At 32.2% G+C, this 16201-nt stretch overlaps 2 protein-coding genes across 2 annotated transcripts; one reads left to right on the forward strand and one right to left on the reverse strand.

The window, feature by feature from the left end:
- The first annotated feature begins 283 nt into the window (after positions 1-283).
- Positions 284-10042, forward strand: LOC109339505 (phosphate transporter PHO1-like). The gene is made up of 14 exons (XM_019576960.1): positions 284-641; positions 2150-2459; positions 3441-3783; positions 5492-5540; positions 6254-6325; positions 6651-6780; positions 7488-7608; positions 7888-8137; positions 8246-8350; positions 8434-8478; positions 8595-8747; positions 8854-9132; positions 9219-9355; positions 9596-10042. Exons 1-14 carry the CDS (start codon positions 417-419, stop codon positions 9684-9686), a joined length of 2310 nt encoding a protein of 769 aa, XP_019432505.1. The 5' UTR covers positions 284-416; the 3' UTR covers positions 9687-10042.
- A 411-nt stretch (positions 10043-10453) lies between these two features.
- Positions 10454-14415, reverse strand: LOC109339504. Its single transcript, XM_019576959.1, has 3 exons — positions 12722-14415; positions 11662-12269; positions 10454-11138 (listed from the first exon to the last, which is right to left on the reverse strand). Exons 1-3 carry the CDS (start codon positions 14297-14299, stop codon positions 10631-10633), a joined length of 2694 nt encoding a protein of 897 aa, XP_019432504.1. The 5' UTR covers positions 14300-14415; the 3' UTR covers positions 10454-10630.
- Positions 14416-16201: the final 1786 nt, after the last annotated feature.

The raw sequence follows: 16201 nt of genomic DNA on the forward strand, positions 1-16201 counted from the left end.
CAACTTGTGAGTTAATGAATTTGGCAAAAAAATATGAGCAATACTTAGATCTCTTAACCTCTCACAAGGAAAATGAAGTCACTAAATCACTCTAATGTATGGATTTGTGTTTCTCTCAACTTCATTTTATTTTATTTTCTTAATAGAGTTTTCCTATTGAAAATACTATTCACTTATATTATAGTGCACATCCTTCTTAAAAGGGAAACAATAATTAAAAGCATATCTAAAAAGCAATATATGCATCTCTTAATTAATATTTTGTCCACACGGCTTCTTCTCCTTATAAAATCCCTGGATCACATTCTCAAGTCCTACATGCACTTTGAACAAAATCTCTTTTTTTTTCTATAACTTCACCTCACCAAATTCTCTCTTGAATATACTTCACCATATCCTAAAACAAACCAATAAAAATGGTGAAGTTCTCAAAGGAACTTGAAGCTCAACTCATACCAGAATGGAAGGAGGCTTTTGTCAATTATAGGCAGCTCAAGAAACTAATAAAGAAGATCAAACTTGCAAGAGTTCCAAAGCAACAAGTCCCTCAAGGTGAATTTGGTCGTTCCATGTTTGATACCTTTCGCTTCATAACCAACAAGTTATGCAGTTCAGATAAAGAGAAACAAGATATCATTCAGGTAAAGTATTAATATTAAAGATTTTCATATCAGTATATTATTTATCATTCATATACGAAATTCGGGTATATTATTTATCATTCATATACGAAATTCGGGTAAAAAATACATGACCCTTCTTCTCATAAGATAATAACATTGCTTAGTTAACTAGGTTTATGCTTGCTTTCCATGTTGTTATTTTTAGGGCGTATTTCAGCTCAAATTTTGGTGTTTTCAGGTCAATATGAGTAGATTTTAGGACATGTCTGAATACTATTGCGTGTGTCTTGTGATTTTTCCTGTTTTTGTCTTATAGTGTTTTCGTACGTCTTCATGCATAACCTTATTCTAGAATAGAAAATATATTTTCACCATTAGAACGGATATTTTGTATAAACATGGTATACTGAGGTGAGAATGATTACGTATCAAAGTAATTCATACTTAAGATATAATAAATATATTGTGTGTAGATAAAGAGAAATGGAATTGTTTCTAAAATGGGAAGAAACAAAACAAAAATGAGAAATTTTGGACAAAGAAATGTTTATATATTTAGAAGAATTCCTGAACCACTTAATCTTATAATTCTCATTAAGCTCATGTTATGTTCTATACTTATATTTACAAACTTGTAACGCGCCCTTTTTTTCTCTTTTATCTTCAAATCTACCGTGAATTGTGAAATTACATAGGTTTCTCATCAAGGATTTGAAATTACATTTATATCTAACGGCTAACGGTAGTTATTTTATAGCACTAAGAAATTAAGGTGAAATGATGATTAGGGTAGATGGTTAAAAGAATGAAATAGAAAAAGATGATTTGATGATTGAAGTAAAGGAGATTGAGTATTTGAATCTCACCTCATAAAAAAAAATTATACTGTATGGTCCAACCATAAATAGATAGGTCCTAATGAATGCAAAGGAATTGAGATGATTGATAAAACCGAATATGCATGAAATTATAATGTTGTCATTTGTTTTAATTGTAATTATTTTTTACTATTGTAATTATACTAATAGAAGAGCTATATATTATAGTTTTTCTTAAGTGAAAGATTAATATATAATTAAAGGAGGGAGTGTATATCATGACAATTGTTATTAAAAATATATGTATAAAAACAAAATTGTGAGTAGTGAGAATTGCATTATTGAAGACTCTAAAGTGAGTTTCATTGGCTTTTTTCCGAAACCCTTTTGTGCCTTTTTTCTCTTTGTGGAGTTTCTCATTCTCGCACGAAAACCAGGGGAAAACGATTTTGGCCCTTGTGGTATGCACTATTTCCCACATATATGTCACGAGATCATTGTGCACATAAATGATTACACCAATAACCAACCCTCCATTATATAAATCGAATGATATTGTATATATTATTATAAATAAATCAAGTTTATTAATAAAATATGAATCTCTAAAAAAAATTAATTATTTCATCTAGGAATTGAATTAACATTCATTTTATCTATAGAGAACAATAATACTAACTATAAATATATGAATATTTTTTGTGGCAGGTGAGGAGAAAAACAATGGAGGACAGTGAAGAAGAAGTGTATGAAACTGAGCTTGCACAATTGTTCTCAGAAGAGGATGAAGTGCATGTTTTCTTTGCTAGATTAGATGAAGAGCTTAACAAGGTGAATCAATTCTACAAGAAACAAGAGAGTGAGTTTCTTGAGAGAGGAGAAATGCTAAACAAGCAGCTTCAGATATTACTAGACCTTAAGCAAGTTATCGGCGACCGCCGCCGGAGGAATTCGCCGTCAAAATCTTCTAACACCGGGATCTTCCCTCATTTTCCGGTTAGGGAGTCAAGTTTCCTTGGTTAGCTCTCTTCTTCTTTTTTTCTTTTGCACTAAACATTTGGAAAAGTTTATTTTGATAACTTTTCCATAACACACCATATGGGGACAAAAATAGTATGACAAGGGATATGTTTTTTTCCTAAGTATTGCTTTAAGTGAGAGGCTAATTTTTGGAAAAGAAATGGATATTTAAGGAGTTGTAGAACTAAGATGTTGAAGTATATCTCTGGGTGGCATCTCTATTTTTATTCTTTTCTATCTTGTTTGAACAACCTTTTCCAGGCATTAACAACCTAAATTTAATCATTTTTGGCAGTCAAAATAACATAATTTTATTATTTGTGATATGAGAGAATGGGGGAAAATCAATGTATCATATTTACTGCTTTATATGTTAAACATTTTATTCTAGAAAGACCAAATGATCGAGTGTTCGACTCATGTAAGCGATATTTGTTGGAAGTGATAGTTATGTACCCAAAAATAATTAGTTCTTTATTTATAAAGTCAGAGGATATTCTTGTTAATACCAAAAAAAAATATTAAATATTTGTCACTAGTTGAAAAATTATAAATTATTAAATTTCAATTTAAGTTTATTAAGTTTTGTTCAATAATAAATCTTTAATACATGAAGTGAAGTGACACAAATTTATATGTAGAATAAAAGATGTGAACCTAATACAATGAGGGACAAATAGATAAAAATAAATAGAATGACAAAAATATAAATGTGTATATTAAACTTTATTGAAAAGGTGATTGTACTAATCTAAAGTTAAATAAAATTAATATTTTGGAACTAATAACTTCTCAATGCAAAACCAATTATGAAAAAATGACTAATATTTTTAGTAGAAAAATGAAAAATCGTCAAGTTTAAAGTCACCAATTTTCTCTTTTTTTATTATATATATTGTGTGAGTGTTATGATTTAATTTTATGGTTTTTCTCTGCATAAATCATGATGAAGATATGATTATATATTTGTTTTGTGCAGAAAGTTGTGGAGAATCGGATGAAACAAATTCAGAAGTTTCACAAACTGATGAAGTAATCACAAGATTGGAAAGAAATGGTGTAAATTTTGTGAATTCATCAACTAGAGTAAAGACAAAGAAAGGAAAAGCTAAGACATCGATAAGAATTGATATTCCTAGCACCGCTCCAACAAGAGCAATAACAGCTGTTACTTCAATGTTGTGGGAAGATTTGGTAAACAATCCAATAAAAGAAGGGTCTGGTGAGTTCATTAACAAGAGAAAAATTCAATATGCTGAAAAGATGATTAGAAGTGCCTTTGTAGAACTCTATAAAGCCCTTGGCCTTCTCAAAACTTACAGGTTATTCATTTCTATTTAATCACTCATTTATTTATATATTTATTCTTAGTATTTTATGTTTGGCTATACATGGCGGCATTTTGCTAAAAGGGTTTGGTCCAAGAATGTGATTCATAATTATAGATATGATGTTATATTTGAAGACTATACATACGCTGAAAAAAAGTCAAATCCAGTTGACCATAGCTCTGTTTGGTTCAGCTTAATGAGGATTTGCTTATCTCAAAACATGATTCGAGTTTGAATTAGTTCATTTGGACTAGTTAAATAATTAATTTATTTAAAATAATATTGCACAAAGTTATATATATAATATAACAACAACAAAAATGACATGATATCATAACAAGAAACATAAAAGATTAGTTTATATATATTTAAATATATTATATATAAATATAAACATAATATATACATAAAAATATAATATATATATATATATATAAATATAAATATAATATATATACACTTGTTGGGAGAGACATTCACGCACTCGGAAATATATGGTATCAAGTGTCCCACTTTATTGTGTCTCGGACCAATTAAAAGTTGTCGTTTATTTAAAAATAAAAATAACATTTTTATGTAATTTGGTGAAATTTGATTGACTTGAGACATGAAGATAGAAAGTTTTAAAGACAAAGAATAAATATTCCCAAAAAAGATTAATTTCTTACTCACTTTAATATTGTTAGTTATAATAAATAAATAAAAGTAAAGGATCAAATGTAAATTCCAAACCCACTGATCTAATCCCAACTTAAAAATGATATTGAACAAAACCAAATTGGAGATCTTTCTTCTCAAGTTTCTAGTTTAACCTTTTCTTATTTCACTTTCATTCCAAGTTTAAAAATAAAAAACTTTTTTGTGGTCCTTACTCATTGTTATTTTCAAATACCTAAATTATAGCTTTGTTTAATTTGAATTCTCCCTAACACCATAAAACACATTACATAAAAAGCATGCGTCTTGTCTTCTGTAGTATTGGCCCCTTGAAAGAAAAATCAAATATTTTACTAAGTATTATTTTATGCATGGTCCCCCATATCATATGATGTAAAAGTAACTGTAACCAGTGAAGCACTAACCATAAATTTTTATTATATAATTCCAATTAAAAAGTTGTATTTTTTTAACTGAACAAAAAAAGTAAAATGAAAAAAAATAAGAACAATATATGCAAGAATGTAACGAAAGCAAAAAATGGTTACTTAATTTAAATTAATCTACAAAAAATCACTTAGAAGTGTGATATCTATCACTTCATCAAGTTTATATTTTTGGGTCTTCCTATCCCTTCTAATTAAGCGCACTAAACTTTTAAAAAGTATTGGCAAAAAGCAATTAATCTATGAAAAAGTTGCAAGTACAAAGAAAAAGAAGGTGCATAACACATTGCTTAGTTTTTGGACTCATCGAAAATCTATACACATGAAATAACTTATGAAGAGACCAATAATGACATGCTAGGATTTAATTAATATTTCAAACTTTCAATTTTTCATGTGAAATAATTATTACGTATTACTTCCAAATACCATCATTTCTTTGTTCACGTAAGTGTGTGACACTAAAATTTTCATGCATTTACGTATTATATGAATATATTTCATTTGATGGAATGTTTTATAGACCTTACCTACTTAACGTAACTACCCTTTTCATGATTGAGCAATTTCTAACTGTATTCTTACATTTTTGGCAGCTCACTGAATATGGTTGCATTTTCAAAGATACTCAAGAAATTTGACAAGGTATATATATGGCTTAATTAAAATGTCTCTACATGTACAAATATGCATTTGCAATTTTTTTTTGGTTCCTTGATTAGTTACATTCTTGTATATATATGCATGAGTCCTTATATTTAGGTGTTACACTAGAATCATTCATTATATATAGTTAGCAAGTGAATTAAAAATGTGCTTGAACACATTACTCATCATGTTTCTAACTAACTTGCATCTCAAGGTCATATTTTCCACGTGAAGGTTTTGAGGGACTTACAACCATCTCAGTATACTTTTGTGACATATTTTAATAATTTTGAACTAGTGGTATAAGACTCAATTAGATCTCATATACACAAATAGTTCAAAGGTTTGATTTTTTGAAGTAACACTTGTTGAGGGATAAGGATTCTCTCTGTTAATGGAGAGAGAAGTACATCAAAAGTAAAGAAAAAAGATAATGTGATATAACATTTTTATCCCTTAAAATATAATGATATAACATTTTTCACGCGTCTCGAAAGATATTAGTTCCTTACCCAAAATGGTGATGGATACCATTGGTTATATCAAAAAAATTGTTGGTATAGAAAAATTATATTAATTTGGCATCAAAATTAAACTCAATTTTTTTTTCAATATAGGCAAACTCAATTGTTGTTAACTATTCATTTCTAATCTTTCAATTGAAATTCAGATTATATAAACAAATTAAAATTATATTGCCATTTGATCAGGTATCTTGCCAAAACGCTTCTGCAAGTTATTTAAAGGAAGTGAAGAGATCCCATTTCATTAGTTCTGATAAGGTATTTTTTTTCTATACCAAATAAAAGAAGAGAAAATGATGCATATACTTACGGTGTAAGAATTTTATATACTGTTAGTTCATCATATATCATTTATTTTTTAATTATTATTATTCTTAAAAAAATGTAATACAAATGAATGATAGATAGTACACTGACAAATACAAGAAAGAAGCAAGTGAATATAAGCAAATATTTATTCAACTTTTAAGTACCCTTTGATTTGGTTCTTCTCAAATTCATGATGTATGGAATATAGGTTATACTATTATATATAACTTCTAATAAGTGGTGATTATTTGTATTATAATATTTTGATTGAAAGGTTGTTAGACTAATGGACGAAGTGGAATCCATATTCACAAAGCACTTTGCTAACGATGATAGGAAAAAAGCAATGAAGTTTTTAAGACCCCAACACCACAAAGATTCTCACATGACAACCTTTCTTGTTGGTAATGTCATAATCTTCCCTTAATGCTCAATTAAACTATTAATGTATTTTTGTGAATGCTTTATAAAAAGTAAAGTATGATCATTATATTATACCATTATTTCCTAACAGTGCTGTCTTAAAGTCATAGCTGTATTTTATGCCTAATGACAGAAGCATCACCACGCAATATGTATCATGTGTTGGCCTCATATAATGCTACTAATTAGTGGCCACTAATTTGAGGAGTATAGTGAATCAGCAGAGGAGTTAGATAATTTTTTGAAGTTAAGAAAATAAAAATTATATACAATTATATTATTGATGAATTATATATTATGGTTTGTGTGACATTTAAAATAATTATTTTAAGAGTGTTTATGATATATTATTGCATGCTTAATAGATAGTATAAAATTTCTTTAAACCAACAAAAATAATATTTATTATTAATGAGATTAAGGACTTGTTTGGTGGAAAGAATATGATAGTTTATCCTATTATGTTATGATTTTGAGGTTAGTAAAACAGCGAAATAGGATAGGACTGCCGCTTTGACTTATCGTACTCATATCCTATTTTGTTCTCTATCTTGTCTTGTCTTATTTTATTCGACCACCAAACATGCCCCAAGTATAATAAAAACATTAAAAAATTAAGTAAAATGACAACAAAATTAAAATTTTGATATGGACATTGATGTTTCTTTCTTTTTCAATGTCTTTGCAGGGTTATCCACAGGTTGTTTTGTATCTTTGTTTTGTGTATACGCAATCTTGGCACATTTGTGTGGAATATTTTCCCCTAGTACAGAGCAAACTTATATGGAAAATGTCTACCCTATCTTCAGGTGCTACATCTCATTGTTCCCTAGTTGAACTTACATCATACATGACTTATATCTTTTCTCTATGATATTGAAAGTACTAAATATATAAAGGAATGTGTTCAATGATTCAAAACATATGATAACATAATGTTACTAAGTAGAAAACAATATAAATGGACTCTGAAATTTTTCTCTAGTAAGAATCTAATATAACTGACTTAAACAGCTATGTGGTAGAATTTAACACAAACCTCACCTATGTTATATAACTGTACTAATTGTTGCACTGAATTTGTGCAGTGTGTTTGCATTGTTAAGCCTGCACTTGTTCATGTATGGATGCAACTTGTACATGTGGAAGGGAACAAGAATTAACCATAATTTCATATTTGAATTCTCACCAAGCACAGCACTAAAACACAGAGATGCATTTCTAATGTGCACCACCTTGATGACCACTGTGGTTGGGGCAATGGTGATACACCTGTTTCTAAGGGCTGCAGGATTTTCTCCAAGCCAAGTTGATGCCATTCCGGGAATTCTTCTTCTGGTTAGTCTATTCATTATTGTGTTTCTGACTTAATAGATTAGTGTACTTATCTTTAAGGAACTCCTAGATAGTTAAACCATTGTGCTGATTTTAAATTGTCATTTTCAGTTTTTCCTAGTTCTGCTCATTTGCCCGTTCGACATTTTGTATCGCCCGACTCGTTTCTGCTTCATCCGTGTCATGCGCAACATTGTCTGCTCTCCATTTTATAGAGTAAGGTTTTCACTTATCTCTTGGAGCATATAGATAATCATACAGAAAATTAAACTTAGCAATTTGATTTTTCATTCCTGCAGGTTCTGCTGGTGGACTTTTTTATGGCTGACCAACTAACTAGCCAGGTAATTTTTTACGGCGGTATAGCCTACAGGAAGTTTATTATATTCTTGTCTTTTATTTCCCTTCACTTCACATTAATAATACTAATCAACACTAAATATGTATGCTATGGTTACAGATTCCATTGCTAAGGCATTTGGAAACAACAAGTTGTCACATTTTCGCAACAGTTTTCAAAACACACCACCCTGAGAAATGTCATTCTGGAAGGCAATATATGGAAATAACCTATATCATCTCATTTATGCCGTATTTCTGGCGTGCGCTGCAGGTAAGCCTTTGATGCTAACAGGCATTGTAGACTCTTTATTGACTTCAAGAATTTGCGAATACTCTATGTTATCTACTAACACATGCTATTTGAATGTCACTATCAGTGCGCAAGACGGTGGTTTGATGACTCTGATGTTAACCATTTGGCTAACATGGGGAAATATGTTTCGGCGATGATTGCCGCAGGGGCTAGAGTAACATATGGCAGACAAGCCGACTACCTATGGTTTGGTGTAGTCTTGGTCACTTCTGTGGTTGCCACAGTTTACCAATTGTTCTGGGATTTTGTCAAGGACTGGGGTTTTCTGAATCTCAACTCCAGAAATCCTTTGCTCAGAGATGATCTAGTTCTAAAGAATAAAACCATATACTACATGTCTATGGTTAGTTCTCTACGCTACTTTCTTGTATAAACGTTGCAATCATGCATCGATTATGTTCTTAATCACAAAGGGATATCGGATTTCAGGCATTAAATGTTGTCCTAAGATTGGCTTGGGTGGAGACAGTCATGCATCTCAAAGTAGGTCCTGTTCAAACAAAGCTACTAGACTTTTTGTTAGCTTCATTGGAGGTTATTCGACGAGGACATTGGAATTTCTACAGGTAGATTCTCAGCTGTTTTAAAATAGCTGAAAATGAATCTTTCATTTTTAAAAATACCATTCTTGTACTGCATCAATTTCATTCAGTCATGACCATAACATGCCTCACTACTTGATTATAAAGGTTGATTCTGTGTTAAAAGCATAACTTTAAGCTTTCAAGATAATTTAGTTTTTATTTGCAGCAGTGAATGGTCAACAAAATCAAGAATGCTTATGAACTTAAATTTATTGTGAACAGGTTGGAAAATGAGCATTTAAATAATGTTGGTCATTACCGGGCAGTTAAGACAGTTCCACTACCATTTCGCGAGACAGACTCAGACATGTGAGGTGATTTCCTCATCATGTACAGATTGTCCTATAGAAAAGCTGAGGTAAACATGGCAAGCAAATAGCTGAAAGGACAAAATTTAACATGTTTTCTGCAATCATGTTTCTGGAAGTGTAAAAAATGCTGATGCAGAAAAGCCGAGATAAATGGGGCAAAAATATCCGTTGGAGATCCCTTAGCATTCATTGAACACCAATTTAACTGTAAATAGCCACCAAATGCAGTGCAAAATGTCACTTTATGTGACATTTTGTCCTTTAAATTGGCTCTATCCTTTTGGATTTCATGTTCTGTATCAACTGTTAGTAAAATTTTACATAAATTTTGATTTGTTCTATAACGTTGTCATGTGTTTGGATTTTATTAAATTGCTTTAAGCAATTAGAAACAAGTATTTCTAAACTATGTAACATATTGTAAATTGCCATCATGGATATCAGAAGCATCAGTTGATAAATGATAATCTACTTGGTATTTCAAAAACAAGTGTTTAAGAATGTCCCAAATGGGCATTGTAGAAAGTTTGTACAAATATAAGGATCATAAACTTAATGTATATAAAGAGTAATGTTCCTCTAAACTGAATTTGTTTCCAAGATGAGACACAGTATATTTATCGTTAATTTAATAAGGTACATCATGAACTTAACCTACCAGTATAATCACACTTAAGCTTTCAAGATGATTTAGCTTTCCAAGGTGGCATTATTTCAAATTAAAATATAGCTCTAGATTCACCAGACTGATCAATGATCACACTATAAGTCACCTTGGACAAATCTGAGGCTATTGCATAAAATACTAACACAAGCATCCATTCCGAACAATATTTCATATAACAGAACAAAATTTAGTCCTTAATTTAAAACATTGCAAGGAAAAACCAAAGCAGCAACACAGCAAATTCCTATTCTGAAACTGGTAATTACTATAAGTTCATTACTAAGCTATAAGATGCCTCCACATTGCTGGCCGATCTCTTGATATCAGAAGAGCGCGAGATCCCAGATAATCGAAGGAAGGCCAATACAAGTCATTTGGGCCAACAACTTCTCTAGAGCTTTGAGCACCAGAGCCATCCAATGCATCAAAAACATGCAATCCTAAGCCACAAACACCCATGACAAACTCAGAATTACCCCAAACTTGTGAAATTGCTGCATAATGTGGGTGTGCATTGGATTCTGGTAGATCATAGGTGCTGAGGAGTCCTGGTCTGCGCAATGAAAATTGTTGTAGCAGTGATGAGGTTTGCTTCTTTCCAGATGAACTTGAGTTGGTGCACCCAAGGAAGACAGAATCTCCACGAGAGAAAACTGAGTGCACATTGACACCACCATGTTTTGGTATCCTTCGTCCAACCCCAGATGCCTCACGGAAATCCAAAACATTAATAGAATCTGAAGTGCAGAACACACCATCGTTTCCTTCAGTCTCTGATGAGCTTACTCTGCGTTAATGTTATAAAGTTCAGTTAAAAATGGTAAAAGTTCACGATAAAGAAGCAGGGGAGGGGGATAGTGTATTCCAAGGTTAGTTATGGCTACCCCAAAATACTTTAAAAGTTTTTCATGTGTAATTGTATTGGGGGAAATGTTCTTTGATTTGTTCTATAAAAAGTATTGTTCTATTGTAGCATGTCAATGAAAATTTACTGACTCCGACCCAACAAAGAAACACATTAGGAAAACTCCCTATTCTAAATAACAAAAGGAAAAGCTTTGGCCTGGAGCTTTCCTTCGATGAAAAGTGAACTAAATATACATGTGTTTGTGCTAGTAGTAGATAGAATGAATACAGTAATTATGAAAGTAATAATTTTATTGGGAAAGAAATAAAGCAGGTTACCAATTCACTACCTATGTTGTTAGGAGGCCAATAGATAAGATAAAATAGAAACCAAGCAATTCAGAAACAGAACATATTATAGGTAAAGATTGTAAGCAAGAAACTAAGGATCAAACTTTACTCACCTCTTTCGAACCCCTCCACCCAATTCAGCATCACTGTTGCTCACATGGAGAGCAGTAACTTTTTTGGCACCAGAAGAAACAGATAGCAGAGCTTGAGGAACAATTGAGTTCACATCCCACAAAGAAATGGATTCTGCTTCAGCTACTACTACTTTTCCTCTGTTTCTCCACTGCAAAGGGCTAGAAAATTCCATTGCCAAAACAGGTTTCTGAACATTCCAACTCATGATTTGTTCTCCGTCACGAATATCAAAAACTTTTACACCCCTCTGTGAACTGGCAGTAGAGATAATCAGAGGTCCACTGGGTTTATACCACCATTGCCTAGCTTCTGCAGCAACCATGCTAGATGCTGAATTTCTTCTTATGTTATTGGGCAATGGCCGAAGTGCTGTTCTTGAGGAGGTTGTTCCAACCTCGAATTGGCAAGCTCGAATTTCTTTGGTGTAAAAGTCCCATGAGCAAAAGCCTGAATCCATAGTATTTCCAGCAGATGCAGCTATTACAAATCTTCCAGAGCACCCATCTGAACCAGGGGCACGAATTACCCAGCAATCTCTCCACATGTTAAATGAAACTTCCGGTGGAGGCAAATATACAGCTTTTTCCTGAAAATATGATCAATTTTCAGCTGAAAGTAAATGGCTTATTTATTTTTTCACCAAGTCCAAAAACCAATGTATGCAATATATTTTATGGAAAACATTAAAAGGGCAGTTATATCATGCCTGCATAAATGTCTCAGTTATTGAAAAAAGTATCACTTAACATTAAATCTAACTTTATTATTCCTTAACTTGATTCCATACACATCTTTCTTATACTTACTACTATTGTAGAAAATTCCAAACTTCTAAATCTATATGGGTTTCAAAACAGCAACATATATAAAGGGGTGATAATTTATCTTAATAAGATGAAAAATCAGGCACCTCAATACAGACCAATTAATAGCAAGTTGCAAATATAGAAAAATACATCAAGAAAATTAGGCTTCTAGGCTCAAAACTAATAACTACATTGACATTAGATATTCGCAATCTGTGACTAGATTACATACCTCGGAATTGGCAATATCATAATATGTACATGTGCCATCATCATGAGCAAGGAGGACAGCCTCTCCTTCAGACACAAACCATCCCGCTGTGGCAGTTTTACATCCGATTTCTTTCAGCGAATAATTGAAAGCTTCATCAGTCTCCTCTTCAACAAACTCTCTTTGCCTGTTCTCCTGATCATCAAAATCCTCAAGCTTCTCTTCTGCCTCAAGTACTAGGTCAACGTTACACTTCTGATTGAAGGTGGAGGAAGAAGAGTTTTTCATTACTTCAGAAGCACCACCACTACCACCTGTTTCTTGAACTTCACAAGACTTCGCAACATCAACCTTACTTGTCTCCTTACTAAGCGAATCCAAGAACTCCGACGTTATTGACTTCTCATCAACAAGACTTGACCCCTTATCTTTCAACACAGAGGGTTCAGATTCATTACGTACACTGTTTTCAGACGATTCCTTAATCAGTGTCCGATTTTGAAGCAGTTTATGATGAGGAAACAATCTAGCCTCCAATTCCTCGCTATTCAACCCTTTAACCAAGCTTTTACCCTCACCATGATCCACTTTCTCAGTTTGAAGCCCATCATTATCAGCAATCATACATAATTGCTTACCAGTACATGCATCACTCATCTTCAACCCCATTTTACCATCCGAATCATCACTATTGACAGTAACCATAGCCTTCTCGATACCAGATATCTTGTCCTGAATATCCAAGAGTATCACCTTCGATGCATCAGGGTTATTCATATCCAACATCTCCTTAGTCTTCTTTATATCCGTGGCGATTCTCTTCACCTTTCCTTCTAGAAAGGCAAGCTTCTCATGAAGCTTACTAGGATACTTGCTGCTGCTGCTACTACTACTAACACTACCACCAACAACAATGGCACATTCATTTTCTACCTCTTTCTTCACTAAGTTATCCAAATCCAATTTTAGTTCACACCCATCTTTCAAAATCGAATCTTTTTCAACCAAACACGATCCCACCTTGCCCCCATTAACCACAACGCATTCAGAACCACTCTTCTCAACACAGATTTGAAAACTACCCTTACCCTTTTGTTTCACTACACTTGAGCTTCGGAAAGTTTTAACCTTTTCACTATTTGCATCAATATTAACACCATTTCGCACCGACCCACCATTCAATTTCACGGATCTAGAACCTAAATGTTCCCGGGTCGGGTCTCTTACGACCCGATCCACTGAAACCCGACGAAGTTTAACATTATCTAACATGTTCCTAGTAAACTCAGAAGGACTAGAACTCCTACCTCTCGGAACTGATGACGTGGACTTCCGTTCACGGGAGTCTCCGGCATCGACGGCGTTGATTGAAGATTTATTGACACGTGGAACGGGTCGGGTAACGGGTTTCTGGGTCAGATTGGAAGCAGATCCACGAGAAATGGATCGGCGATTCTCCTTGTCGGAAGGAGAAGGGTGTCTCCGGGAAGTGGAAAGTGGGGTTATGGACCGGGAGGGTTTGACTGTGGCGGCGGCGGCGGTGATGCCATATGTGGCGGCGGCGCGGTCTTTGATGCGGCGGGTGGAGGAAGCTGACATGAGATAGCGAGAGATTTATAATAAATAATGATAATAAAGTGTTATTTGGGATTTGGGGATTAAATAAAGAGTGGAAGAGAGTTTTGTGGAAAGAGAGAAGAAAGGAATAATGAGGAGTATGAGGCGGAGAAGAAAAGCTATAATAGCGGGATAGTGTGAAAATTTTGAGTTTTGAAAGTAGATCTGACTTAATTTAAGCGGGAGTGTTTCAGAATTTGTCCCTCGTGTGACTTTTTTGGCGTTTTTTGAGTGTGCTATTATTTATTTATTATTTTGGGTGCCCATTATTTGAACTTTCAAATGCAATTTTCATATACTTTGGGAGATGATCAAATTAAACTCTCCAAATAGAAAGGATATAAAGTATCTACACTACAAGGATTCCCCATCCACCTAACTCTGATTTGTGTTAAAAATCTCTTTTTAATTCTTTAATTGATGGGAGATTATAATCATTAAATATTGATAGATGATTGCTCAATTTAATGATTGCTCAATTTAATGATCATACTTTTTAAATTTATAAATTGTATTGGCTTTTGAAGGCTATCAAGTAGTAGAAAGTTGAAGATAATATGTTGAAGTTATTTTGGAAATGTGATTATTAATTATTCTTCACCCCCTTAAGAGAAAATTGTAAGACAATATGCCTTATAGACTATCACTTTATCTCGCATTCATCCTAGTATTGACAATTAGGACTATTATACACATTCACGTAATATCTTGTTCGTCCTAAACTAGAGTGTAGTAGGTTTGTGGGTTACCCTAAATAAAAAAATGCAAATATACAAATGTATATATATTAGGCATACAAATTAATTTGTATCAAAATATACAAATGTATTTGTCATAACTAGTGTGTTAACAAATATTTCGTGTTTGTCGACCCGTATTCTTATTTTATGATATTGAGTATTAAATTTGTAATTTTTATTTTAGAGAATTAGAATGTTTTTTATTGGATATACTTAATAATTTTTGTATTTATTATAATATCCAACTTAAAGTGAAATGCATTAATTATAGTTATCTAGGATTATATGGTTTTATTTTAGAAATAAAAATATTAATGGCAAAATAGGAAAATAAAATCATGGTAGTAGTTATTTCAAGTTTTGGTTTTATATATAGTATAGAAGCATAGATATAGATAAACAGTACATACAAAATACATCTATACTATATATAAAGCCAAAACATTGTGTAACTTCCACCAAGGTGTAATTTCCAATTCATATTTTGCCCTTCACATTATTTAATTTTTACAACAAAAAAAACCATATAATCCTAATTAACCACCACCAATACATTAATTAACCATATCTCTCACCTTAAACTAAACTTATCATAAACACACAAAAATATAATATAAAGTATACCAAATGCAACAAATATATTTTAATTATAAAAAATGAAATATATAAAAATTAAATACATATTACCATGCAATATTAACCGTCAGGCATGAAGTGTCTGTACACTATAATACAAAATATGTATAGTACATAATTTGCATAGAAAATGCAAATAGAAGACTATATATATATATAATATACAAAATACAAATGCAAAATGACAATATTTTCTCGCATTTGATATACAAATGCATATATAACAAATAAAATAGTACAAATGGTGTTGAGTACTTTTGTAATAATGTTCATGGCCACCCATTTAACCTATTTGAAGTACATGTGGACAAAAAGAGAATCTTGAGCGCACATTTTAGGAAAGATGAACATATTTTTCATACTCTGCTCACCCAATAAGTGCATGTAGGCTTATAAGGGCTTGACCCAAATTATAAGACAATATAGCAGATTTACAAGACAATATAGGAAGATTCAAGCAAGGTGATCTCAGTGTCTCAGAATATTTCACCCAAATCAAAATTCTCTG

The sequence above is a fragment of the Lupinus angustifolius genome, unplaced genomic scaffold (genome assembly GCF_001865875.1).
Source record: "Lupinus angustifolius cultivar Tanjil unplaced genomic scaffold, LupAngTanjil_v1.0 Scaffold_79_15, whole genome shotgun sequence".
NCBI classification, from domain to species: domain Eukaryota; kingdom Viridiplantae; phylum Streptophyta; class Magnoliopsida; order Fabales; family Fabaceae; genus Lupinus; species Lupinus angustifolius.